The 27808-nt window shown below is 45.0% G+C and overlaps 2 protein-coding genes across 5 annotated transcripts; one reads left to right on the forward strand and one right to left on the reverse strand.

Moving 5' to 3' along the window:
* Nucleotides 1-14: 14 nt before the first annotated feature.
* GUCD1 (guanylyl cyclase domain containing 1) lies at nt 15-10729 on the reverse strand. 2 transcript variants are annotated; one of them, XM_062631401.1, is made up of 6 exons: nt 10567-10729; nt 8659-8743; nt 7035-7200; nt 6232-6323; nt 4363-4604; nt 15-3721 (listed from the first exon to the last, which is right to left on the reverse strand). In XM_062631401.1, the coding sequence occupies exons 1-6, from the start codon at nt 10601-10603 to the stop codon at nt 3630-3632; spliced, it is 714 nt and encodes a 237-aa protein (XP_062487385.1). In that variant the 5' UTR covers nt 10604-10729; the 3' UTR covers nt 15-3629. The 2 variants fall into 2 exon arrangements, with proteins under 2 accessions (XP_062487385.1, XP_062487384.1); XM_062631400.1 differs by lacking the exon at nt 10567-10729 and having other exon boundaries at nt 8659-8844.
* SNRPD3 (small nuclear ribonucleoprotein D3 polypeptide) lies at nt 10720-14569 on the forward strand. 3 transcript variants are annotated; one of them, XM_062631403.1, is made up of 4 exons: nt 10720-10812; nt 11716-11865; nt 12617-12809; nt 14411-14569. In XM_062631403.1, the coding sequence occupies exons 2-4, from the start codon at nt 11740-11742 to the stop codon at nt 14470-14472; spliced, it is 381 nt and encodes a 126-aa protein (XP_062487387.1). In that variant the 5' UTR covers nt 10720-10812; nt 11716-11739; the 3' UTR covers nt 14473-14569. The 3 variants fall into 3 exon arrangements, with proteins under 3 accessions (XP_062487387.1, XP_062487388.1, XP_062487386.1); XM_062631404.1 differs by lacking the exon at nt 10720-10812 and adding an exon at nt 10977-11077; XM_062631402.1 differs by lacking the exon at nt 10720-10812 and adding an exon at nt 10993-11098.
* The last annotated feature ends 13239 nt before the right edge of the window (nt 14570-27808 follow it).

Consider the following 27808-nt stretch of genomic DNA (forward strand, 5'->3'; position numbering starts at 1 on the left):
GGTTCTGGTTTGCGGTTTTGGTTTTGGTTTGTTGGTTTTTTTTTTCATTTACACTGATGAGTCCAAACTTTTCGTTTGTTATGAGAAATATATCCAGTAGGATTACGTTGCTATAAAGTGATGATGAAATGTATTCAGTATTGTTTATTGTGATATAGTTTGATGGAAATGATGCATTCAGAGGAGATCAGAATTTTCACATAGGCTTTGCATCGTGTGTCTATTCACTTCTGCTTTCCAGTTCTTTACCCTCTACCCAAAAGCACAATTTAGGGAGAAAGAAGGCATCAATTATTTTAATCTGTCTTTTAATTACAAACTATTTAATAAAGTTCTGTTAGACTTAAGTAATGTCCCAAACATGTCCAAGTTGTTTGAAGATCTCTGGGTACTGCAAAGCAAGATCACTTTGGTTCTATTTCCCTTTATACTATGAATTACAAGCACAGTTGGACCAATGTCTTTGATGGGCTCCTTCAAGGTGCAGAAGTAGTGCTGCAGACAGAAGCTTTTAGTATCTTCAGAAGCTCAGTGCTATGAGGCCAAAATAGAAACTCTGGCTGAAGCATAGGCCAGGCCAGTGCCATGCATTGTGAACAGAAAGCCATGGAGATGCTATCAGGGATAAGGATGGGTAATGAAGACTGTTTCCCTGGAGCTGCACTCCAGTAGGGTACTCAGTGGTTGTGGAGTACACAAAGCAGCTGTTGAATATAGATAGCAACAATCCATTTGCTGTTCTCAGCTCCTAGTGTATCTTGAAATTTGCTTTAGTGTGATTCAGGTGATACAGTGGGTGTTCAGAAAGTGCAGAATTTACAGCCTAGCAACTCTGAATTCATAGCTGAAATAAGTATTTGAACTTTTAGGGTTTTTTCCCAAATCACAATTTCAGCTCTGCCACTTCCAGTTAAATATGTAACACATGCTCTAAAGATTTTCCAACATGTTTCATAATAAGTTAGTTAATAAATGCACTTGCCACATTATGTTACAGGGTTATCTGTGACTTTAATCCTTTATTGAGAATGGCTTAATTACAAATAAAAATATATTTATGTATAAAATCCCTGCATGTAAAATACCCCTTACTTTGCTATTGACATCATGAAGGAAACAAAGTGACATTTTCAGAATGAGTATTTTCATAGACAGTCTTGTAATGGGAAACAAAGTTTCAGAAAATGCAGATGTGCAGTGAACTGCTTTTAAATCTGAATTTGTGTCATATAAATACTCAGCCTCTTCACTTGGCTTTTGCTTCTTATGTTTTCATCCTTCATAGCTACCCTGCTTTTGGCAGCTATGAGATCCTGTTGCAGCAGTGGAGCTCTCCGTCTGTATTAGCTTAAACAGCTTTGTTTATCTTTCAGTTTTGTTGAAGTATTTAAACTCTGGGTACCAAATATTGAAGAGTCAATATTGTTACACCTATCTGTGCACTTCAGAACACTTAGCGTGCTCTCAAGTTCATGTTTTATGCATAAGCTCACGATTCATATTTGGTAACCAAACCAGTAAGAGGCTAAATGTCAGTTACAAGCCCTTTGAAGAACTGTTTTTATTTAGCTAACCAAGCCTGCTCTGAAATAAATCTGGGGCAGTTCACTGGTAGTGAATGAACTACCTACCTGAAACCACAGGGGTTAACAAAGTACTCTACTGTCCTGTAGTACACATACCTGTTAATTAGTAACATAGCTAATACAATCTCTCCAAATCAAACATCCTGAATTTGGACTTGGGGCATAAAAATTCCCACATCAGTAGCGTTCTGGTGACTGACTTCTGATCAGAAGGCCTTATCCATAACAGGTTAGTACTTTTTTTCTGTGATTCTGCTGGGTGCCACTAATGTGCTGGTTCTACTACTCATAAATTGCATCCTAATTTTTACTCATTTTGCAGTGTATTCCAGCTTCACCAATTATAAGCAAAATATGAGACACTGAAAATTTCTTGTCAGATACTTTTTGTTCAGGACTTCTTAAAAGCTATTGCATGTAAATATCTGTTAGCATCTGTTTGTGCAAAGGAGGACTTTTAATTCTACTAATATTACTTATTGAATGCTTTCCAGCTATTTATTCAGTACGTCAAAAACTGATGATAGAAGAAAACTTTTCTCTTTAGCAAAAGATTTTACAATGCTTAAAGTAGATTCCTATTATCTCCACCACTAAGTAACAATGTCTTTCTACCGTTATTACACAGTTCTAGAAATTGAACAGTTCCTTTTCCTAACACCATGGCAGAGGTGCAGGATGTCTGTCTTAAGTGCAAAAGAAAATTGTGCTAGCTTTACATCAGTATTGATTTTTCTACTCGCTTCAACCCAGACAGGACTGGAGATCAGGACTTGTAGGAAATTGTGATGGATGAAATCTGAAGTAAGTGGCTATTCCTTACACTTTAGAGCGCTCCTCAGCAAAGTGATTAAACGCATGTAAACCATTAAAGAATTAAGAATGGGCCGCTAACAGTTTCACTTGATGTCTGAATACAGTAACTCCAATTTAAGCCCAATATTTACACTGTAGCATAAGAGCTAGAAAATGAGTTCCTGCCTTTTTACTTGTATTCCCCCTTCTTAATTGGTTTCAGCTCTTCTTAGAAGGTCTCTGAACTAATGCCAATGGCAAAATTTGGCTCAAATAATGATTCAGCATTTTAGTTATAATCCAGTATACACTGTCAGATATTTACATTTACACACAAAATGCATGCCATTAGTGTAGATGCTCATTTTCTGCACTGGCTGAAGTTTAAAGTTTATATTTGGAATGGCTCCTACAGAAACTGGCACATGGGGGTGGCATAATGCTCAGAGGTTTTGGCAAAAAGCAAGACTTGTAAGTACAAATAAAATATCTTCACTTCTAGGGCAACACGGAGCTCTGAGCAATCATCCTAGAGGATTTAGCCAAAAGAGATTAAGTCTGTGGGACAAGGGAACAACACTAATAACTACGATTCAAAACAGAATGCAGTGGCATAAATGCTGTATTTGTGTAAGGTGAATTTGGGTAAATGCGTTTCATTCCTACAACACAGACCTGATGAGCCAGCTAGGCTTTTTTTGTAATTTAACAGTGGTTTTAAATTAATATTTTTTCCTTCCATAACACCCTGCTGAGCCTCAAATCCCTAGATTTTGGATGAAGATCAGCCCTTGATGCTTTGACAGAGAAACAGGTATTCTCTTTTTTCCCCTCCTGTTTCTGTTTAGCTAAACCTGTGCATGTAGTACCAAGTGTTAAAGTTCATAAATCTGGTGCTTTTTTTCTCATGTGTTTAATTTGAAAATAAGCTCAGAGCAAATTAGGCTCTGGGGCCGTATTTTAAAACTGCTGTCAAATGTGCAATGTTGAGAAAAAAAAAACAACCAACAACAAACAAAAACCAACCAAACACCAAAACCAGACATACAATGCAAAATTAGATACATCATGAGGAAAAAAAGGTAAAGACAGCATTGTAATATAGTCCTATCAATGTCTATAAAGCCTCCCTTGTTTAAGATCCCACTGCAGTTCAGGAGCAAGGTCTCTGCAGGGGCAGTCCTGAGATAAGCAGCCAGCTGCCATGCAGGCTGCACAGGAAAGGGCCAGGAGCATCAGGTGTGGATGTCAGCTGTCTGTGTAGATGAACAGAATGTCTTCATCAGTGCCATAACTTGTCCTGGCTTCCTCAAAGTTACTGATGCTGGTGCAGCACGTTCCTGTTCAGGAGGAACAAAACGTTACTAAGAATTCAGAATTTGCCTGTGAAAGGCTCTTATACTGGGGTTAGCAGCCTCTACAAAGAAAAATAACTAGCATACAGACTAAACCTATCAGCTTAGGTTACAGCTTTACTCATTGGTTTCATTTTGACGCACCATGAAGCAAGCTTTACATGTAAATGTAGAACTAGGGGCCTGCTTCAGTGGTGGCCTTGGAAATGCCAGATTAACGGTTGGGTTTGGTGATCTGAAAGTTCTGTTCCAAACTCAACAATTCTTGATTCTGTGATCTTTTCAGCTCAAAGCCAGTGCTCATGGAAGTAATGCTGTAAATAGGTATTAAATTGCCCATTCTGTTATGTTCTGCACATAGGAACAGTTCAGCATCTCTCACAAACCCAGCTGAGAGCCAAACACATTTGCTAGAATGAGTATATCAATTCCTCAAGTAAATCACAGCACAAATACAGCACTGATATAATTAATGTGGCAAAACCCCTTCTGACAAATTGGTTAGCAATGCTTGAGCATAGGCACACTGTTAGAGGAGGTCCAGCAGGTCCAGCTGTAGCTCTGTATTACAGACATGTCACTAAAATGATGGCTGATAATCCACCCAAAAGGAACAGGCTACTCACGGTCAGCATAGGCAGGGTTGTTGTAGTAAATACTCCCTGAGGCTTTGTTGTAGCCACATAGCACAATGAAATGGCCCTGGTAGTCAGGATTCCTGCAGAAGCACTTCTGTCCAATGGGGAGGAAGCAGCAGTATTTGACAGGACTTGAGCAAAGGTCACATAACAGCAGGACGGCGTTCACTAGGACAATGGCTACGTGACCTTGAGACAGGTGGTTCTGAATGTCTTGAACAGTTACTGTGCTGCAGAAAAAAGATCAGGCATGCTTAAGTTCAGGGAAGAGACTGGTACACAATGAAGTGTGTGGTGATGGACAGTACTTAAGACATGCAGCTGGCGTGTTTTGTCACAGGTACAGCTTTTTGCTGTTAAACCCATCCAGCTTTGCTACAAAGCCTGACAAAACCTGTGTCATTCAAGGCCCATTGATCTCACTGTTGCTGCTGAAGTGCAGAGCAAGAGCTCTGGGTTCTGCAGTAACATCAATGGTATCTCTGAATGTATCAGATGCCCCAGAGAAAAGTTTTAAAGTAGCTGGCAACTCAGTTGGTAACCTGAGAGACTTCTGATGTGGGAAAATCATAAAGCAAATGTTCTCTCCTGCTCCTAGAAAAGCTTATCTCTTAAGTACCAAATCTTTATTGGCTGAGTGGTTAAAGATTGTACAATCACTAACCAAATTAAGACGTGCCCAAATCTGCCTCTGTCACACAGGAATACACTTCTCCCAGTAGCAGTTTTGGACTACCTGATGCTCTTGAGGCTTTATTACTATAGTACCTCCCACAGAAAATGAGTATTATCCAAATATAACTTCATCTGTTAAAAGCTGTCCCTCACTGGGGCACGTGCAGTCCATATGCATTAGAAGCTCATTCTTTGGATACATTCTAGATGTCCAGGCTGTGTGCACTACCTAACTGAACTCATGCTTTTTAATCTTTTCCAGTGTCACTTTTTGACACCCGAGCCTCAGTACTGTGTCTACACAGGCAGACGTGCTCTCTGTCCTTGCCTTGATCCAGGCCATGATCTTAAGATGGCTAACGCAGAATGGACTGACTGAACCTTCTGCCCTGTCACAACTCAAGTTAAATAGATGGTGCCAAAAAGACTGTGTGTGTGTTAAAAAGGACACTGAAAACTCTGCTCAGTGCAAGTTGCATTACAGCATTCAAAAGCTGTTGTGGCTGCCCTGCACTCTCTCTTCTTTTCCTGATCATTTACCCTTCTTTGACAAGAGATCCAAATCCAGCTTCACTATAAAAAGGGATGCAACTCAAATGTTCACATGGACACATTGTAATTTCCCATGCAGAACGTCACTGTCAGCTGTGAAACAATTCTGCGGTTTTAGCTCCTCCCCTGGGTTTGCAGTTCCTTCATAGAGGTTCCTTATTTCACCCTCCTCTTGGCAAAAGCTTGTTTGCAAGCTTTTTCTTTGTGTGTTTGTCTAGGAAGAGAGAGCTGTAATGTCTGCATAGCTCTGGGAACAATGGGTTGTGTGCCCATGTAGCACTCACCTTACTTCTAGCAATGGCCATTTAGAGTGCTGCAGGCACCCCAGTAGGGTAATTTTAATGGATAATCCGCTTCAAAACATAAACAATAGCCAAGTTGTCGTGGAACTGTAAAAATCCAGTCAGGATTTTCAAATAGTAATTCTGTGTCAGCTCTTTTTCTTCAAACTTCAGTATTAACTCTTGATGTCCACATTATTTTTTTTGAGATGGATTTATTAGAAAGACTGTAATTCACCCCCCCAAAAAAAGGCTCAGGGCTTGATTTCAGTCTCTTTAGTTTGACTCCAAGTAAAAGATAGGGCCCACAGACTCTCCAAAGAGAAAGGAAAGAAAACAACAGGCTTACCACTTCTCCACCAGCACCTTGCAGGCTTTGGCTTGTGCAAAGAGCTGATTCACTCGATTCTCTTCTGTGTCAAAGTGCTTCCTGTAAAATGACTGTGGAGATAATAAAAGTTATGAACTGGAATGATGTTTCCCTTAGGTAATCCACCACTTAAATCCCTGCTAGCAAGGGCCTGCATAAACTGGGGATCTGGCTATGGAATAAGAGATCTCTCCCTTAGTTAACCGGTAAGAGGAAAAGGATTCCTGCTCTAATTTGTTTAAATTCACTCCTGGTCAGTTATTGTAATTTCATCCAGTGGCTGTTCAGCTGCCTACATGAAAGAAGCCTGCCTGGTTCATACTGGGCAGGAGCTTGCATTAGAAAAGCCATTGCTACTATGGGCCCTCACTGGCCCACTTGCTGGCAGTCTTGAAGAGGCTGAGTTCCCCTCTCACCTCTAGAGGTGGTTCTTCCAGGTCAGGGCTGAGGCACGGTGGTGGGGAAGGGGTGGAAGCTAGCACTGCTGCTGCCCAGGCTGTACCTGTTCTGTAGATAGACAAAGGGCTTCAGTCTCCAGGCTGTCAAGTAAGTGGAACCTTTCATGAGCACTACATGAAAACTTTTCCAAAATTCATGTTATGGAATTAAAGATGTGAAGTATGCGGGTTTGTATCCAGCATCGCCTTTGGAACTGATGTGGCAACAGGCAAACCTTGTTTACAGGGATTGTGGTTGATTGTCAGTAACACAGCAGAGCTTTTACAATGTGACACACAGGGCTTTTAAAGTTCTGCTGTCTCCCAGTACATGAGACTACTAACCTGATTTTTGTAGCCCTTGTCCACTCCAAGTGTCTGGGTGCAAAACTTATGCTTGACACCAAAGTGCCGCATTAGGTAGGCCAGGTCAATAGTCCAGATACTCTTTGTTAACTGGAGTTCCTGGATGGCTTTCTGAAATTCATCATTGTCCCAGTGATTCAGATACCTGTGATATTAGGAAAGGCAGGGAAGGGAAGCACAGATCTTAGGAGAAGCAAAATGTGCCCTGTAGCCCAAGCTTCCACATCACAGGACGTGAAAACTGAAACAATGGGCTTGGCTAAGAAATACCAAAAAGAAAACAACCCACAAAGGAGCCACAGATTTAAGGGAAGGGAAGGGTGTAGGGAATATTTAACTGGATTTATTGCTGACTTTTTAAAATTGGAAATGTATGTGTATCTTGACTGATTTATAATGACAGAAGTGTACAGGTGCTGTACAATAGGCAAGCTATTCTGAGCAAGCATAGAACTCTGTCCTGAAGGGCTTACAGTCTAAATGTACAAGCATATTAGAGCAAACACAGAAGTGTTAAAGACTAAAACTTGCTTCACGCAATAGATGGATTTCAAAAGGAGGAACTGTAAAGGAAGTCAGTAAATATTCAAAGGAAGCTTTGTCTTAGGCACTGATGGAACAAAAGGCAACAAAGGGTAGATGAAGTCAGGAGAAAGGTTGGGACAGGCTGCAAAGGGGTAGGGAAAGGCAGTTACAGAGAGTTCTAGAAGTCAGAAAACAAATGGAAGTAAATGGAAAAAAAAAAAAAGGGACTGGAATTGAGGATACAGGGTAAACGAGGCCATATCAGCAGGGTGAGAAGACTAATCTTGGAAGCTTGAGTTTTGGACAGACTGGAGTGGCAAAGAGGTAAAGGGAATAGAGGCAGAGGTTACAGTAGTCAAGATGGGAAATTACCAGCACACGGACTAACGTCTTGGCAGAAGGGATGGAGAGAAATGAAAATCTTCTGCTTCATATCTACTAAGTGGACATCTAAATAGGTATTTCTCCTGCACCTAAGCTCATGTTCCTCTGTGGAAGGAAAGAGGAGTTCAGCAGGACAGCTACCAGTTCAAAAAAAGAAAACCAAAACAAAACCAAAAACCACCCCAAAGGGCAATACAGTGCATTGTTTTGAGTTAATCTACTGGAACAAAAACATTCACCCACAGACTGGGGGCTCAGCAGGACAGAGAAAGTATGTACTCGTAAACTGGGCTATGCCTACCCATCATTTGGGAATAACAGAAAGGAGGCAGGTGAATTGCTATGCTACTCATCTGGTCTGAATTCTAACAGCAGGAAAGAGGAATAACTTTTTATCAGCTTATGCATGCTGACCTGTACAGTTCTTACAGGTATTTTGCATCTTTCAGAACTGGCAGTTATTCAAAAGGGTCTGAAGTTAAGCTTAGTTTAAATTTTCCCTTGCTCCTGCTGGAAAGCTGTGCCAGGCCCAGCAGCAGTAATTCTCTGAGGGTACCTGAGAGTATGTATGTACTCTTGTAAGACTAAATTCAACTCACAGCTGCTTCAACACACCTCCCTAGACATTGCTTCCCACTACCCCCATCCGATGGGATGGCACTTCCCACCCATTCAAGCCAAGAGAGTCACTTACTGCAGCACCATCCTGGAACAGGCCAGCCCACAATCCCAGTGGTAGAGCTGCTGAATGACTGGCACTTTCAGCTGGATGCAGTCAACTGCAGTGAAAACACCCCAGCGTGAGTAAAACACAGAAAATGTCAGTGCAGACAAGAATGGGGTTTCCATACCTTGGCATTCAAACACAGCTTGTCCTCAGCACTATGGTTGTGGAAACTTGGGGTTTTTTACTTTATGTGATTGGCAGTAAGTAAAGTATGTTTTTACTTTATGTGATTGGCAGATATTTGTGTCTTTCTGAGAGGAATGTAGGTTTGGTACTTATGTACAGTTAAGTGTTTGGTTTAATCTTGTACTCCTTTATTGTTCCATGCCTGGATTGCTCTGCTGTATGATACACCCCCTTCTCCTTTGGAAGTTTCATGTTATTCCTGGTGGGGTGATATCCCACCAGCCCACAGTATGAAGCTGTATCCCCTCCTAAATAATAGTAGGTAAGGCACAGGTATTAATCCTTTCTCTTCTGTCTGAATCTATTTCTGTGCCACAAAAGGAGTTAAACCAAACTGTGAGAAAACAGACATAACCAAGATCTCCAGGTACTGATTTCCCACCAGCTCTGCAGATTTGAGCCTTTTCTGCAGCTTTTTCCTCAGGGACTGCAATTTGCTTTGAGTGATTCCAGGTTAACAAAGCTCACAAATGGCACCAGTTGCCTTTTGTATTAACTCCCTCAACAAAGGGAGAGGGGAGGAAGAACAATCTCTACCAAAAAGTCCCAGAATACCATAACTCCATCCCTCTGCCGCAGTTATTTTTATAGGGTTGGCAGCGTGGTGGCTTCCATTGCAGAAATACCCTTGCACTCGACAGGCTTGAAGAGCTCTGCCTATTAGTGCTGCTTCAGCATCAATCCAAGCGAGTTACTCATAAAGGGTTTTTCTCACCTTTGATCTAGAGAAGACCTTTGGAAAGTTTTGGTAACACAAGGCCAGCTACATTTTAAGATAGGAATAAAACCACATTTGACATCATGTGGACTGCTCTAGTTTTGATGCAATTTTATAACTAAAATGTTTTAGGTAATGTTGCTTGTAATCTTTTGTTACTTTTAACAAAGCTACCGACCTACAGTAGGGACAAGCCAATTCCAGCCTCTTTCCAAATATGTTTTCATGGTTGTGCCAGTGTTTAATGTTGACTTTGAAGTCTGGCACACCATTGGTACATTCAGTTGTTTTGATTAATCTAGTTAAGTATCCCAAAGAAAAAATGAAAACCCAGTTCCCAGATTCTCCTCAAACCAGGATCTCTTGAGTATTTTGTTGTTATTTTTTCTTGGCGTGTGTCATGGTTTAACCCCAGATGGCAACCGAGTACCACGCATGATTCTGTCCCCTTTCTGTAATTACCCAAGATTTCTGTTATTACTGTCAAGTGCCAAGTTTCACTGAAGAGGTGCGTATTTTCTATCTGAAGAATTAAAAGGGTAATAACTTTTAACTTTCTTGTCTATTCAGCTTCCAGTCACCCTGTTTCCCAACACACCCAGGCTTCTTCAGTGATGCCCGTGGACTGTCCTAAGATAAGACAAGCCCGTGTGCGCTGTGGCCGTCAGTAACACCACCTCTCTGCTTCGCCAGCTCCTCGGCGCAGCGAACTTGGAGCGAACTTACCGGAGCCGGTAATTCTACATTGCTGCTGGCGAAACCCGCGGCTTCGCGGCTCCGGGAGGGGGGAGGCCGGCCAGGCCTCCGAAGGGACCACACCAGCCACTGATCCGCGGCGTGGGCCGGGCCGGGCCGAACCCAGGGCTGCCTTCCCGGCCCAAGTCGGCGCGCAGCCCATCCCGCCGCCCGGTTCCGGCCCCCAGTCCGCCGCCACGAGCCCCGCGGACGGCTCTGCCCGGCGCGCCACTGACCTGGCGGCGGCTCCCCGTCCTCCCGGGGGCTCTTCATGGTGGCGGCGGCGGCGGCGGCTCCTGCCACCCGCTCACTGCCGGCCCCGCCGAGCCGGCCCGCGCCACGGCGCGGCCCAAGGCCCCGGCATGCTTCGGTGCGGCGCTGGCTCCTCCCGGCCGCGGAGGCGGGGGCTGCGGGGGACCGGGCCCCGGGGCGTCTGCCCCGCGCCGTGGCGGCGGTGTTGGGGGTGGTCGTCGGGCGCGCGGGTGGGTATGAGCATGACACGGCGGGCGGGGGACGCGGGCGCGGCCTGAGGCGGGTGGGGGAACCCGGGGCGCGGCGACGGCCAGCCCTGCCCCGGGGCGGATCCCCGCCGCCGAGGGAGCTGCCCCCGCCCGGCTGGAACAGGCAGCACCGGAACGCGGTGTTCGGTCGGGTGGGAAGGGAAGGGAAGAGATGGGATGCGTCCGCCCCGCCACCTTCCGGTTCCGGCGCGCGGTGCACGGCGGGACGCTGGAGGAGCCATTAGGGGTGAGCGCGGGCCCGCACTGAGGTGGGTGCTGAGGGCAGGGGTTTGCGCGCACCCACCTGGGCCGTGTCGCTGCAGCCCCCTTGGGGCGCCCAGGCCTGAGGTGGGGAAGGCGCGGCGGGGTGGGGTGGGGTGGCCACCGGCCGGGGAGGGGGGCCTCTGCTCGGCTTCTTGCGGGGACGGAGCTCCCCCGGGCTGGGGCCCTTCTCTCCCCTGTGGTGGGGCTAGGGCTGGGGTCTGTGGGTGAAGGAGGCCCTGCCAGGGCTGGGGGGATGATGTGAGCTGGGCGTGGAGGAGCCCATGCCTTGTGTGGGGTGAGCTGCGAGCGCGGCGGGGCAGGGTGGCTGCCCCGTCATGTACCTGCGGCTGTTTCCGCGTGAGGTGTGCGCGGCTGTACCTGTGTTCCGTTACCTGATATTTGTAAGGGAGTTTTCTATACCTGGAAAATATCCGCTTTTGCTCATCTCAAGTAATTTCTTCCCATGAGCATCTGTCTAAGCAAGCTCTATCAATATATTCTCAAAGCATACAGTGTGTTTGAGTAAGAGAGAAAATTATAATGAGAGAAATCATAGCTTGTGTAGGTAAAATCTGGTCTACAGCTTTCTTTGTAATCATGTCTCATTTTTTCTTGCCTCAGGTGTAGAGCCACAGCACTGCAAGCATGTCAATCGGAGTGCCTATTAAAGTCCTACATGAGGCCGAAGGCCATATCGTGACATGTGAAACCAATACAGGAGAAGTTTACCGAGGCAAACTTATTGAAGCTGAAGACAACATGAATTGTCAGGTACACCTGCTTCAGGAGGACGAAGGGAGGGCTCTCTGCTCTGTGCCTGGAAAGGCTGATAGCTAGCTTGTAGGCAGCATGATTAAAAGACTGTTGCTTTTATTCTTAGGATAAAGCAAACCATTGCTGTGTGTATACTGTCTTACTGTAGTGAAATGGATTCAAGATTACTGAGTGCTCTGAAGAGGCCAGAGCTTATTCTTACCAGTTTTAGAGTTTAATTGGGCAGTTCTGTTAATAATATCAGGGTTCTTAAGGTTCTGTTCTGTGAACAGTGTTTCTGGTGGACTTCCTTATGTAAAGACACTGATCATAAGAATAAGCAAACCTTGATTTAAGCAATTAAAGCTTTTTTTTATGCTTTAGTCATGACTTTAGTCATCTCAAGAGGACTTAATTTTGATTGACTTTAGGCAAGGTATTGTTGAAATCAAAATGTTTCCTTGGTAGGACTAGACTAGACTAAACAATCGGTTTTATTAAAACCGATTCAATATGAGAAAATTAACAAAGCTGATAAAGCTGAATCACCAACTGGGGAGAAAGCATAAGCCATGGGTCTGCTTGAATAACAGCAGGTATAGGAGTATGTTTAAATGGCCCTGGATCCTTGCGTCACAACTGCAGATAAGAAAGCGTGGAAAGTCTGGCTTTGGTACTTGAATCCTGACTGTATATTCTGCAGGCAAGGGAAATAGGATCACAGACTGTTAAAGGCCTCTGTGAGCACTGCCTTATTTTTACTTTCCAGATGTCCAACATAACGGTGACATACCGAGACGGGCGAGTGGCACAGCTGGAACAGGTCTACATCAGAGGCAGCAAGATACGGTTTCTCATTTTACCAGATATGTTGAAGAACGCTCCTATGCTAAAGAGCATGAAGAATAAAAACCAGGGCTCTGGAGCTGGGCGAGGAAAAGCAGCTATTCTCAAAGCTCAAGGTGTGTAGTTTGTTTATGGGTCCCTGTTCCCCATTTTGCTGTAGAAGACCTGGAAAACTCTCATTTCTATCACTGAGGGCATGTAAACTGTGAGAAACGGAGATTAAGGGTTCATACAGGCACAGCTACAGGTTGGGCAGAGAAGAGATTCAGAGCAGCCCTGTGGAGAAGGACTTGGGGGTGTTGGTTGATGAGAAAATGAACATGAGCCAGCTTCAGTGTGCGCTCGCAGCCCAGAAAGCCAACTGTATCCTGGGCCGCATCAAAAGGAGCGTGACCAGTAGGTCGAAGGAGGTGATCCTGCCCCTCTACTCTGCTCTTGTGAGACCTCACCTGGAGCATTGTGTGCAGTTCTGGTGTCCTCAACATAAAAAGGACATGGAACTGTTGGAACAAGTCCAGAGGAGGCCACGAGGATGATCAGGGGACTGGAGCACCTCCTGTATGAAGACAGGCTGAGGAAGTTGGGGCTGTTCAGCCTGGAGAAGAGCAGGCTGCGTGGAGACCTCATAGCAGCCTTCCAGTGTCTGAAGGGGGCCTATAGGGATGCTGGAGAGGGACTCTTCATTACGGACTGTAGTGATAGGACAAGGGGTAACGGGTTAAAACTTAAACAGGGGAAGTTTAGATTGGATATAAGGAGGAAGTTCTTTCCTGTTAGGGTGGTGAGGAACTGGAATGGGTTGCCCAGGGAGGTTGTGAATGCTCCATCGCTGGCAGTGTTCAAGACCAGGTTGGACAGAGCCTTGGGTGGCATGGTTTAGTGTGAGGTGTCCCTGCCCATGGCAGGGGGGTTGGAACTGGATGCTCTTAAGGTCCTTTCCAACCCTAACTATTCTATGATTCTATGATACATTGTTTTTCTGCATATTTCATCTTATGGTGGGAGTCAAGACTCCCAACTGTTCAATTACCTGAATGTGTAATATTGATGCTACAATAATTTAGATACAGTGAGTATCCTTATTAAACAGGGGCTTTATATAAAATGTTGCCTTCTGTTTTCTAGTGATTGTGGCCACTAGCTGTTTGGAATATGTAGGGAAGGATTCAGGAGTTCTTGATAAGCTTTTGGAGGAAAACAAACTGATATTAAGATAGTACTTAACCTACTGAGAAGCTGTAATTACTAGCCATTCTGCAGCTCACTCTCATTTGTACCTCTCTTGGGAGAACAATGTAGTTATAACAAGATCGAGTAATAATTATGGGCTGCAAAGTCCTTAGTTAACTTTAGCAAATGCAGTTAAGTTTATATGGGGAAGTAAAATCTGCTGAAACATTCAGAGTTCTGTTGCAACACCTATGAAGAGTGTGGGTTTTAAATCTCTTGGGCATACAGATTTGTCTGTCATCTTAGAAGGAACACAAGTGCGTAAGTATTCACTTCATCTGTTCTAAGCAGCAAGTCTGTGTAACCATTAGTTCTGGTTCTTATCACAAACTTTCTTGCTGTCACCGCACTTTCTGAACTTCATAGGACAGCCTCGTTTCCTTGCTTGTAAGCACGAGACTGCGTGTTGCTTATGTTTTGTTTGCCAGTTAAGATGAATAATGAGGTATGTCAAATTCATGTCATCCTTGATGTTTTCTTTCTTCAGTGGCTGCCAGAGGAAGAGGCCGTGGGATGGGCCGTGGCAACATCTTCCAGAAGCGAAGATAATTTTGGTCTTGAGTGACACTTTTTTTTCACTGGGGGTATTAACTTGGTTTCATGTGTATTGGTGTCAGTCTTGCTTAATAAATGTTTCTGACAAAAACTTGTCTGCTCTTGCATGGCAGCATTCCTCCTGGGCAAATACACTGTAGATCAATTGCAATTTGAAAAGGCTTTGGAAAATAGTGGACTTGATTTTTACATTTGACTGTCTTGTGGGATGCATTGACTTTTAAAGATCACGTTTCCTGTTTCTTGTTTAGTCCTGTTGTCATCTGTTCTCTCAAGAATGGGAATATACTTTTTATGAAGAATTTTTTAAACAGTACCTTTTAAAGTTGTATTAGCAGCTGCATTTACAGAAAACACAGTGAAACAAAGTCAGCTTCCTGAGAAGCAAAGCGCTATGTTCTTCTGCTTTATACGAACTTACAGTAGATAGAGGTCCGTCCATCTTCAGATCTGTACTTTGAGCTTGTATTCTTGTGTTTCTTAGTTTTCTCTTTCGATACAGGGATAATTTTTCATTAGGAACACACAGCTTTGATAGCCTGAGTCTCTATTTGCAGTGAAAATTTTGAATTCTTAGTACTTTTTTTTTTCCCTTTGCCTGGGAAAAGAAGACAATATAAAGTAGGGATTTTCAAGGATAAATTTGACATGTTTTGTAAACTTGTAATGCAGGTATATTGGAAAAGTCTTATAAATGGTTATCCATTAAATACAACTCAATACAATTGCTAATCTTCTGAACAAAATTTAGGATCAACCCCAACTTTTGGTTTTTAACAGTCATACAGATCATCAGCTGATCTGCAGGAAGCCAAATGTAGTTGAGTAACTGAAGTTTTTTTTCTTTAATGCGTAGGTGTGGTTGTTCTTACTGACTTAGATGGTTGAGAAGTGTAAGATTTCTGTACCTTATCATATACTTGCATACAATCAACTATCAGTCTGTACTTGTACAGAACAGCTAGTCTTGCTCTTACGCAGTGAAGATTCTCCCTTGTGTGCAGACATGAAAGTTGAACTTATGTATTAATTTGTTGAATTGTCTGTAAATAAAGCTGTACACCATTAGGAAAATCCTGCTACATGTTCTTCTGGGTAGTCATGATCCTAAATATTTGCATTAGAAAGCTCCTTAAAATGTGATTAAGATATGCTTGAACTTAATTATAAAAACATTGTCAAGTTGTCATACTCCTAGATTGAGGAATTTGTCCATATGACAGGACAGTTTTCACAAAGCCTCACTTCAAAACATGGCATATGAGTCATGTTCACACAGCTGTAGTGCTGAAGTTGTTATTTCCAACTTAAAAATCAGCAATTTGGGCCTTTAGTTAATGATATTAAACACTTCTTCTGGAAATGTGAAATTCTTCAAACTGATGGTCACTCAGAAGAGAATTGTGACTGGTGTTAGTTCATCAGGTAATTTCCCTCTTGAGAGTCTGTGTAAGATACAGGCAAGTAAAACTGCACTGGTCTGTATACAAACTACAGCCTTTCTCATCACTAGTAATAGCAGCTCTTTGTACTGTTTGGAATTCTTAAATAAGTTTGGTTCTAGCTCTTCCTGTGGGAAAGAAGACATCCTCACAGGATTTCCTCTCCATGCTTAAGGCCTCTGAATTTCACAAGACTTTTCTGAGAAAGACCATCTTAAGGTCAACCTGAAGCCGAAATCCATTTTGAGTCTATAGTAGATGCCCAAAAGGACTGACTGGTTTTAACCCACAAAGGAGAAAACAGTTCCATCTTGTTTTGTGCCATGGTCTTCATGGTAAGAATTGAACTGTCTGCTTCTAGTATCCCATGCAAATGGCTGGGATCTCTGTAGGTGGGTTGGTAGGTAAGAATAGGTACTTGTTGACATCCACTGGCTTTCCTTGTTGCTGGTAGTATATGGTGATATATTATGGCTATTTGAAATATGTGTTTTATTTTCAGTCTGTTAACTGTCCCTAACTGCTTTTCATACATCAGGCTTGGATTGTGCTGCTAGTCAAGTTGGAATTTTTGTACAATGGAGTTACGGTCAAGAGGAAGAGCAAGAATGGCACAATACAAATACTTTCTGTATAATGAGTCAAGTATCTGCTGCAAGATTTTATAGGATGCTTCTTCAGCAGCTAGAACTGCCTTCTCTTCTAAAGCAAACACCTAATAGAAACTTGAGATTAATTAGTGCAACAATTAATTGCCATAAATAGTTTAAGATGGAGTGTGTGAGTGTGGAAGGATGGCAAGCTGTTCTGCTTAAAGGGTGTCAGCTTGGCCATGGCTGGGTGACAAACGAAGTTACTGCTGCCTTGTTAAGTAACAAGAGAAACAAGAGGTGCACTTGCAGCTTGAGCAGAGAGACCCCACTTTGCCAGATCTCCTTGGCTCTGGCTTCTGCTGTGTCTCCCTGTAACCTCTCAAGGAAACCAGTGGTGAGGATTGGCACATCTTTTTCTTTTGCTGGGACTATCCAGTACTTCCCAGCCCTCAAAGCTCTGCATCCTTTTTCTGTAAAGCCTTCAGAAAGAACTATAAATATGTGGGAAAATACGTAAGCCACAGATGGGGAGCTTGACTAGAAATATTTTTGGGAAGAGATTCAACATTTTGGCAAGGCTGCAAATCTAGCCCATGGGCTTTGTGTCTTGGTGTTTCCTTCTGACTGTTAAACAGCATGCATCCTTTCCTGAAGGTTAGATGCTGGCCGACGGAAATGGCAGCACATTTTGACCACTGACTTCTGATGTTTCTCACCCTCTGTATGAGTGACTGTCACTGAGCACACAGCCATGAAACTTGTTCTTGAACTTTTTTTCCTGCCAGTATTGCCTTAGCTTTGAAGCTTTCTTTAAAGCTCATAGCATCTCTAATCCATGTTAGCTTTCATGAAGATACTGGATTTTGCATAAATGAAAAGCTTTGCAATTAGGTTGAGGCTGAGTCAGAAGGTAATGTGAATTAGTGTTGAAAAATCTGAAGTTTCCAACTGAAAAATTTAAGAAAAAAATAGAAAATTAAATTAGAAAAAAAAAATAATTAGATACGTAAGCCCCACCACGGCAAACGTATCTCTTACCAATTTCTAACTGTATTAAATGATGTGCTAGTTTGTTACAGGCTGCTTTGAAGATCCTGTGTGTGAAGTCTGGTTTATCCTTACTTGCAGTGCGCTGCGTCTAAATTTCCTGTACGTAAATGATGTCTCATCCACTAGATGGCTCTGTCGGTAAGAGAATGAAATAACAAGAATCCAGAACCCTCTGGAAGGAAAATAGTGCAAGAAATGTAACTTCTGCTATAAAAATCCATGGACTCGGTACTGTTACAAACTGCAGCGTGAAAATACTCAGGTTATTTTCTTTGTTATTCCATGTTGCCAGAGTGCTGGCTTCATACACAAGTCAGGTTACACCAGCTGTTGATGGTTGCTGTGTGTTTCCCTGGCACTTGGCTAGTTGGGTGGGTGCATTTAGGTAGGTTGTGCAGATTTCTTGAGTTCAGCAGCTTAATCTGTTTCTCTGGAATGGAAGATGCTGGCTCTGGTTTTAGCATCTTCCCTCATTTTTCGCCTTTGTTTTTTTGTTACAGATTGCATCATTTCAATTTGCAACATTTGTTACAGATTGCAACATTTCACTTTGGGGGGGGGTCTTGTAAACCTCTTCCTGTTCAGTGGGTTCAGGGCTCACCGTCACTTCCTGCTTTTGATAGACAAACTACTGGCTTGAAGCTTTGATGTGAACTCGCCACTTTGATATCATTGGTGTAGATGCCTTTGCATCGCTCATGTGGGACAGAGACACTATAGTGCAGCCACGCAGAATGAAGTGTGGAAAGGTGCAGGTAGAAATTCACCCAGTCATCCTGAGTCAAAACCAAGGCTGTGCTCTGGTAACAAAACTAGAGGGGAGATCCTTATGACAGCACAGAGGAGTTAAATGGTTGGAGCAGGTATCACTTGGGAAAAATGCTTTGCACAGAACTGTAGTACTTTTCCTCACTGATCAGGTGCTTTCATCCCATACATGTGCAGTTCTGCTCTCCAGGTGTGTGTGTTATATTTGATCCTAAAGCTGTATTTTAAGTCATTTTCCAAGGGTACTTTGTAAAATAGCAGTCTGTGAGGTGCTGCATTATGACTGAGAGGCTGAGAAGGGATGCTGTGTAGATGAGTTAAGTGCCAAGCCATGGTGCCTCTTCTCTGAGTGTAATTACATGCCACATTGTAAAAGCCCTGTTCTCCAGGTTAACAGAACTTACAGAATCATAGAGTAGTTAGGGTTGGAAAGGACGGTAAGATCATCTAGTTTCAACCCCCCTGCCATGGGCAGGGACACCTCCCACTTGGCTTATACCAACTCTTAAAATTGTGGAAGAGGCAGCAGCCTCTTAACCTCTGCCAGTGAAAGCAGAAGTAAGGGGAGATGGCCCCTTGATCTCCCCTGCCTTCCATAAAACCTCTTCTAGAAGGGAAGAATGAAGTGGGAAACATGAATGTCTGGTGCTAGTGGTCAGGGTAACTGTACAGTCTCTACCTCTTTCCTACTTAAGCTTCACAGTGAGCTTTCATTTAACGTAGAGATGTCCTGCTTCCTCTTGCCAGTACAATGTGAGCAAGGATGGAAGACTGACATCTCAGTGGAGTAATTATTTGGTAAGGCAGAAGAGGGTGGAATTGTGAGGTCTGCAAGAAAGTGTCAGTGATTTGGTCTCTTATTTCTCAGCCATGGGTCAAAATGGAGGAAAGGTTCTCCCAGGGATTTCCGGTGTTTCCATCCTGACAGACCAAAAACTAGACTTGCATCTTATTGCAGCTAAGCTGATTTCAGACAGTAAGACCTAGTCTTCCTCCTCACAAATTAGGTAAAACTAACTTTATGGAACCCTCCTGCCTTCAGTGTTTCTTTGTGAGGCAATAGGGATACACCACATTTAAAGCATGGCCCAGACTAGCATTAAAACAAATGCTGATATGGGCAGTGTGCTGCAGATTACTTTGCAAGTAAGATGATGCTGTTCTCCACCTCCTCATCCACTAGTGTATGAAGTAGCCAAAGCAGTGCTTGTCTGAAATTACTTTTCCAGATCAAGCTGCATTTTAACTGTGTCAGGTGTCCTGTAATAACAGTTCTTGATAGTGTCAAGAGTACTTTAGAGGTAAAGAATAAGGAAGTGCCACCCTTAACTGCTCCCAAAGACTAGGGTGCGGGATTATTTAATTCAGTGTGGAGGCTGACATTAATGTGCAGCATGGCCAGCTTTGCGGTGCGTTACTGCACCTAATTCAGACATTTAATGGGAAAAGTATTTTGGTTTTGTGTGTGAATTGGTTGTTCCTAGTAGACAGGCTATTATTCCTGGCACAGAACCAGTCATTGCATAAGGAGGCATTGTGCAGCCCTCTGCTGCTCAGCAGACTATCGGAGTCTATGAAAAGTGGAGGTTTTCCAGCATCATTAATTCAGGGGAGAATGTTGAAGCCCTGGCAAAGAAACAGACTGCATCCAGAAGAAGTGGAGTTATGCTGGGAGAAGTTAAAGGAATGGCAGAAAACCACTCATTGTCCTTTTGTTTAGTGAACCGCTTGCAGCGAGTATTTAATTTGTTCTTCCTTTTCCCTTGCCTGGGGACTTAAAATCTGTTGTCTGGTTGGGGGTTTGCCCTATTTCCAGCTCAGTGGAGAGATGCTAGCACATCTACTCCAGAGCAAACCACTGCTGCTTGTAAGGCAAAACTCCTCACGTTTTGTCCCGCAGTGCCTAAAATGTTAACAAGGAGTTGGGACAGCACTCGGCAGGAATATCAACAGCACTAGGCTGGTGATGCAAAGGGAAGGCAATGGGAATGCCTGGATTTGCAGGGAGATGGCATGTTACATGGAACTGCCCCTTTAGCTTGTTTGTGGTTCCATGCTGTAAAGTACCTGGCTGTTGCTTTCATGTGTTTTTCTTTACAAAACTATTACTGGGTGTAAAGACAAAGGGAGATGGAGAACAAGTCACAAAGAGTTTCAGACTAGGATTTGAAGGCAGATTTGGGCCCACAGCTCCTGCTGAAACCAATGAGATAAGCACTTAAGTATTTTACAGTACTCATCCTTGTCCTTCAGTGACAGGCCTCACAGTGTCCCTGGAGATCAGGAACAAAGCCTGCAGAGGCCCAGTGAGTGCTCTAACTGCTGGATCATCTCAGAAGTGATGGTCTCTGAGCATTACCTCCTGCATCAGCCTCCTGCTGAACAGTAAGCCACTTAATGGTGGCTTAGTGGAGCGGGTACTTCCTAGGAGATTTAAGCTGCTTTGCTGGAAGTCCTTTGGTGGCATCTGGAAAAGTGCAGTTTTGTTGTTTCTGTTATAGCTGTGTTGTACCCCCTTTCCTGATTGCTCTGCTCTCCTGCAACAAGCATCAGTTCTCCTTGTTTGGCTGTTCCAGTAAGGACTGCCTAATCTGTGCTACACTGATTTATTTTCATCCTTCTTCCCTAATTCCTCCTTTAAAGTCATCCTTAAAGGACACAGGCCAACATTCCCTTCTGGAGAATAAGTGAATGTTACCTCTAAGTGTATAACAGCAGTGGGTGCGATCAGGCTGTGAGTTCTTGTGATTTGGCAAACATTTACCCACTATCGGTAAAGTGATAGATGTCTTTATGGAGAGCGCATTCAGAGAGAGACATGAGACTGTGAAACTGGGGAAGAGGTTACAGCCTCTGCCTCTTCTGAAGGTTTATAGGGAAGTTGCTTGACAAGATAACTGTGCTACATTCCTTGCAAGGATATGAGGAAGACAACTGGTTTATCAAATGGCCTTGATTACTGTGGTAAGAACACTTTGCAAATCGCTCTGCCCAAGTGCAACCAAAGATGATGATTAGAGGATTAGTCTTATTTCTAATCCTCCTTTCAAAAGACTTGATTGTTTTCAGGGTAGAAGCCTCTCCACCCCTCTTGACAGAAGAGAACAGACCTCTGCCACTCAAATGTGGATTGGCTTTGTACTCCAGTTTGTGTGTTGAGTGCAGTTTGCATCTGTAAATAACAAAGAGATTTGTTGTCTAAAACTAAGACCTGTCAAGGTTGTTGCATTTAGGCTTTTTGGGGAGAGGGGGTGAGTTTTTTGGGAGGCTGGCAGTATTTAGCCTTGCTTTTGGTGTATGTTTCAATTCTCTCTTTTGGAACATGAGTCTTTCATGAGGCTGAAACTAATGCTATGGGGCACTGATCCCCAGTCTAAGAGTTACACTGGGATAATCCCAGTAGCAGCCTTAGCTTCACTTTAGCAACCTGATCCCCAGTCCTTTGTGCCTTGGCTGTCTCCCTCTGAACCCCAACCCCGGTGATAGCTGCAGTTGTGTTACCTGCTGGGGGTCTCAGGGCACCCACCCTCCCTCCTCAACAGGGAGAGAAAAGATGATGACAGTGCTCGTGAGTCAAGGTAAAGACAGGAGGATGACTTCCATCACTTACCGGTTGCTGTCACGGGCAACACAGGCTTCACTTGGGGAGAATTAATTTATTGCCAGTTAGGTTTGGACAGTGAGAAACAAAGACTCACGTGAAACAATGCCTTGTACTTTCCCCTTCTTCCCAGGCTTGGTTTCATCCCTTCAGCACTGACTCCTCTACCTCCCCTCCCGCCATGGCACAGGGAGGATGGGGCTGTGTGGGTCTGTAACAGGTTGTCTGCTGTTCCTCACACTGCTCCCCTACTCCAGCGTGGGGCTCCTTCTGGGCTCCACCATGGCCACCCCATGGGCTGCACAGCACTAGGGTGCCTGGAGCACCTTTTCCTCCTCTTTTTCTCCCTCCTCCTCTCGCCCTGGTGTTACAGGGCTATTCCTCGCACTTTATTACCTCAGCCCTCGCTGCCAGGAGGTGTTTTACCCTTTCCTAAGTGCATTTTCCCCGAGGTGCCAGCACCAGTGGAGCTGGGCTCAGCAGTGCCCGGCACAGGGGCTGCTGCGGAACTGGCTGGAACCAGTCGGAACCGGCCGTGCCCAGCGCAGCCAGCCTGATCTCTCCTCAGAGCAGTGCCTGTCGCGGCATGGCAGAGCGTCCTCTCTCCTGTGGGACAGCAGAGGTTAGTGACCAGGCATCGTGGTTTCCTGGAGTGACTTGGTTTCTGCTTAGTGAGGGGCAGCAGGAACTGCAGGTAGGAGCCCGGCATTACCTTCCTCTTGCTTTAAAGCGTCCCACTGTGTGTTGCCATCAAGGAGTCTCTATGAAGGTCTTCAGGAAACAGCCAAAGCCTGGAAGGTCAGCGAGTGCCGCTGGTTGAGAGGCAAATCAGTGACCTAGTAACCTTGCAAAGGGACTGAAACAGCACAGGCATTAGCAGTGCAAAAACTGAGGTGATGACGCTGCCTTTTCTGCTCCTGACCTTCCAGTTCAGACGGTGACAAAATGGCCGATCGCTCCTGTGGTCCTCGCGCGCTGGCAGGGAGGAGGTTTGGGCAGTGCCAGGCTGGCACAGGCAGGCACAGCACAGTCCTCTCTGCAATACTCGTTTTCATCCTGGAGCTGAGGGATGGGCCAGTCCAGGGCTGAGACCCAGGAGAGGGGACCTTGGAGCTGGAGATGCTCGGGCTGTTGCCTCTCGAGTGTCTGCAGAGCAAAGCTGCTCCTTTGGTGTCCTCCATTTTGCTCTCCTTCAGTTGCAGCTTCTGAAAAACTAAAACCCCCCAAACTATTGGTAAAACAGGTTTGGTTCTGATGTGCTCCGTTACCGAGTTACAGCAAAGTTCAGACACAGGTGCACACATCAAACCGCAAACCAAAAGATTTCAGGGGATCACGAACAAAGCTCCGCTCACAAGTCTGATGTGGAGCCCCAGAGGCAGCCGCTGCTGCTCATCCAGGAAAGTGCCTTTTTCTGGTTTTCTGTGCCATGTTTGTGCTTGGTGAGAGCCCCGTGTGTTTCAGGGGAGTTGCACAGGTGGAATAAGGCCCATGTACTTGGGGCGGGGGGGAGGGAGGGAGCGGCTTTATGGTACTGGGTTACCCACAACAATAGCTTTCCAAATGCTTCCCATCATTGTATCCAACCTGGGACAGATTGCCTCGAAAATGGACTGTAAGGAGTAATCCTCCCAGAAGTGGAGGAACTTGCTGATCATTGAGCAGCAAAGTATCTATTCTCTGCCCTGGTGACATGCCCTGTGTGCTAGCTAAACAAACCTGATGCTATAGGAAAGAGCTGTCAGTGGTTTTGTGGTTGTTTTTGAAGCCAGTTTGGGTGCAACAGGGGAGTGCTGGGATTTGGGAAAAGAGTAGATGCACGTGGAAGAGAAGCTGACTTTCCTCTTCACCCTTATCCTGTGGAAGAGTTACTGTGTGATTATTATGTTTCGTGGCTATTCTGGTTTTGAATTGGCAACACTGAACTCTATTCTGGAATACCATCAAGTCAGAGAGGAATCAAGGAGATTCATAATAGAGTACTTAGTGTCTCGAAGTAGATCAAGTTGTGGTCATGGCTTCCTGGAGTGCTGGCCTCAGCTACGAGTGTTCCGGTCTATTTTCTTTTGTGAACTACCTCTTGGCAGCCTTAAACCAGCTACTGCATTTATTTCAAGAGCACTTTTTTAATGCCAGAAAAGTGCAAAACAGACTCTTTTGTCCATTGATAATTGTCCCCAGCAGCTTAGAGCTGCGGTGTCTGCCAGTGCCCTGGAAGAATGTTTACCTGCTGCACTGTCAAGATAGTATAGTGAGAAAAGTTTGTATTGCAACATACCTTTGTCTCTTCTGAGCTGTGAAACAAACACGATCTGGTGGTGGACAGTGATCAGTAAAGGCAAATGTTTAATCCTCTCTTGTTTGCTTTAAGATTAAATAATTTCTGTCTTGGCATCTGTGTCAGCAGCTGTCCACCAAGGAGCCTGCAAGCCTGCCCCAAACAGTGCAAGCTCCTTTATCTTCCAAGTGCTTCTGACGAGGAATGAGTTGTAGGTCAAAAAGTTGAAAAAAGAGCCCCATGTGCAGGAGAGAAGGGGATTGACAGATCTTGAAGTGTGTGAAATAAAAATAGATCAGACAAGACTGTTCTTCCAGGTGTTTTTTGCATCCTTACCTCACCAAAATGATCACCTGTTTAAATTTAGTTACAAAAACAAGGGAGGCTTGTGGTGGCCTCAGTGCTAAGCATATTGCCACTTGGAGCATTCTAAGGTGGTTACCCTGGGTTTTGTGGTCAGAGGCTGGGGCAAAATGCAGGATGGAGGAGTGAGGAAGGTGTTGTCCAATTGGGTAGGGAGGGAACAAGTGCATTTGTGTTTGGGTAACTGAAAAGGTCTGGCCTGTTCCTGCTTTCCTCTGCTGTCTGGCACCAGTACTGCTCAGCATCCCCACATAAGTGCACCTCCCTGCGGTTGGGCTTTGCAGGCTGGCTCTGTTAGAGCTTTGTGCTGCCTGCCCGACCCCAGCTGGCCATGCTCACCAGCACTTAGAGGTGATGTGCTGCTGGCGGCCCTGTGAGCATGCAAGGGGGTCTGCTGTGAAACTGCCTGTTGTGAGGGGTGCTGGAGAGGAAGCTGCTGTGGAGATAGGAGTTCACTATCTCATACCCTGCCACTATGCAATGGTAGATCTCAAAAGAGACTCTAGGAGGAGGAAGGTTTTCTGGGGGTACTTTATAAAGCCTGGGAAAAATAAGGTGGTGGGAAAGTGTGGCATAGCTTTACATCTGGTGACCTCTCCTTCCAGAAGCCTGCTTTTGAAAAATGTGCTTAAGTATCTCACATTGAGATCTATTGTGAGACTATCACTTGATGGGAGGTCAGAGGTGGGGAAAGGACTATGATACTACTCTGTGCAGCTCCAGCTTCCCCTCTGCTACATGACAAAGGTCCCATCACAGGCTGACCAGCTGCAACCTGCACAGAGAGGAAGGCTGGGAAACTGCAAATGATGGGGTGTGCTGCTTTAGGTACCTGAGGTTACAGCTCTGCGCCAGCAAGTATGGTACTGATGAGAGTATTCAGTATGACAGGGATCCATCTCTCCTGCTGTGTTATCTAGCAGGAGACAGAGGCTCACTGTAGGGCAGCCATCTCCTGATTTAGGAGCATAACTAAGCTGGTCCCTCTGGTATCAGTGAGAAGACCTGAATTAGCAGCTCATCCCTTTAATCCCCTTTGAGAGCACTGAGCTTTCTCATTCAGTGCAAGGAAAGGCTCATTTGGGTTTGTCATCCTCTCTGGTTTATAAACTTGGCTTTTATGAAACTAGCTTTCTCTGTATTTGGGGCTGCCACGCCTGCTCCTTGAGCATGCATCTCATCTTAGGGGGCACTGGGGCACTTCACAGCTCTGGAGCTGGATGCACACCACTGTGCTCACAGTCCCTCATTGTCAGTGCAGTCAGGAGCTAGCAGGGAGCAGCTGGCTATGCTGTGATAGCTTCTCCACAGCTAAGTTGCAGCCCAGCGGAGCTCATGCAAGCAGCAGTGGCAATTTCTTAGGCCAGGACCTCATAATTTACATTTGCATGTATCTATTCACAATCAGTTCTCTGTGGGGAGGTTTCTGTGGCAGAGCAACCACGTGCATATGGAGGAATAAACACAGTCCCACAGCTGCTCAGCTGAAGCAGTCTGTTTCAAGCCATGCTTTATCTCCAGCTCCTGGAGTTGCCAACTGGCAGCCAGGCATCATCAGGGTTTAGTACAGAATTCCCTTGCAAGGGGCTGAATGTCTCATCTCCATTCTGCTGATTAGCACAGCACAGCTCAGACCAAAACCACAACTTTCAGCAGGGCTGAAACAGGCTGCACAGATCCTCCCTGGGGCTGAATCAGCAGCTCTGCAGGGAAGAGCTGTCAGCGGTGGGCTGCAAGCTGGGGGTCTTGCCTCATTTCAGGAGGTTGCCACTGTTATGGAGAAGCTGTGAAGATGCCTTGATGTAGAGCCTTACAGAGGCAGTGCTCAGTCAAGTACCAAATGCACAGCACCCCTGCTCCCTCTTTCTAGATATGCCACTGGCTCACCAGGTGGCTCCAAGCCTTCATTTAAAATGCTTCATGGCTGAGTTTTCTTCTTGGCACAGAGTGCTGCTCTGCTCAGGCTTTAAGAGTTTAAGCAGATCTTGCTGATGTTTGAAATGCTTTTCATTTTTGGCGAAAGGTATTTTGGAAGGAAAAAAGAAAAAAATTGTGTAATCTTTTCCACAGTAGGGCGGTAAACTGAGGACTGAGCCCAAAGAGTGGTAGTGAATGGACTTAAAGACAGGTGGTGGCTGGTCACAAGTGGTGTTCCCCAGAGCTCAGTATTTGGGCCAGTTCTGTTTATTATCTTTATCAATGATCTGGACAAGGGGATCAAGTACACTCTCAGTAAGTTTAAAGAGGACACCAAGCTGGGCAGCAGTGTTAATCTGCTGGAAGGCAGGAAGGCTCTGCAGAGGGATCTGGACAGCATAGATCAATGGGCTGAGGCCAGCTGTGTGAGGTACAAGGGTCAGTGCTGGGTCCTGCACTGGTGTCAAACAACCCCATGCAATGCTACGGTTTTGGGGAAGAGTGGCTGGGAAGCTGCTCAGTGGAAAAGGACCTGGGGGTGTAAGTTGGCATCTGGCTGAGCATGAGCCAGCGTGTGCCCCGCTGGACAAGGTGGCCAATGGCACTGTGGCTTGAATCAGAAATAGTGTGGCCAGCAGGACTAGGGAGGTCATCATCCCCCTGTACTTGGCACCGGTGAGGCTGCACCTCGAACACTGTGTTCAGTTCTGGGCCCCTCACTACAAGACAGACAATGAAGTGCTGGAGACTGTCCAAAGAACTGCAATGAAACTGGTGAAGGGTCTGGAGAACAAGACCTATGAGGAACAGCTGAGGGAAGTGGGGCTGTTTAGCCTGCGGAAAAGGAGGCTCAGGAGAGAAATTATTGCTCTCTACAACTACCTGAAAGAAGTCTGTAGTGATAGGGGTGGTGGTCTCTTCTCCTCAGTAACAAGTGATAAGAGGAAATGTGCCAGGGCACGTTTAAATTGGTTATTACAAAAACTTTCTTCCCCTAAAAGGTTGTCAAGAGTTGGAACAGGCTGCCCGGGGAAGTGGCTGAGTCACCATTCCTGGAGGTATTTAAAAGACATGTAGATGTGGCACTTAGTGACACGATTTAGTGGTGGACTTGGTAGTGTTGGGTTTAACAGTTCTTTTCCAACCAGAACAATTCTGTAATTCTGTAACATACCACACTGAGAAGGGAAAAGTGAGTTCTGAGAAGAGGCAGCTGGTGACCTCTGGAAGCAGCATGGCTTTTCCCTCAGTAATGGGAATGGCCACTTTATCAGCTCTGGTTTTCCTTTTGCAAAACAACTGCATGTTCCCCAAACTC

This window comes from Pezoporus occidentalis, unplaced genomic scaffold, assembly GCF_034315485.1.
Source record: "Pezoporus occidentalis ecotype Australia unplaced genomic scaffold, CSIRO_AGI_Poc_V1 ctg37, whole genome shotgun sequence".
In the NCBI taxonomy this organism is placed as follows: domain Eukaryota; kingdom Metazoa; phylum Chordata; class Aves; order Psittaciformes; family Psittacidae; genus Pezoporus; species Pezoporus occidentalis.

Coding starts and splice junctions, on each gene's coding strand:
- SNRPD3 (XM_062631403.1), top strand. CDS start 11,740: ATGTCAATCGGAGTGCCTATTAAAGTCCTACATGAGGCCGAAGGCCAT. Junction 11,866..12,616: donor AAGACAACATGAATTGTCAG/GTACACCTGCTT, acceptor TTTACTTTCCAG/ATGTCCAACATAACGGTGAC. Junction 12,810..14,410: donor AGCTATTCTCAAAGCTCAAG/GTGTGTAGTTTG, acceptor TTCTTTCTTCAG/TGGCTGCCAGAGGAAGAGGC.
- GUCD1 (XM_062631400.1), bottom strand. CDS start 8,813: ATGGAAACCCCATTCTTGTCTGCACTGACATTTTCTGTGTTTTACTCA. Junction 7,201..8,658: donor TGTTCCAGGATGGTGCTGCA/GTAAGTGACTCT, acceptor CTAATATCACAG/GTATCTGAATCACTGGGACA. Junction 4,605..6,231: donor AAGGTGCTGGTGGAGAAGTG/GTAAGCCTGTTG, acceptor TTTTTTCTGCAG/CACAGTAACTGTTCAAGACA.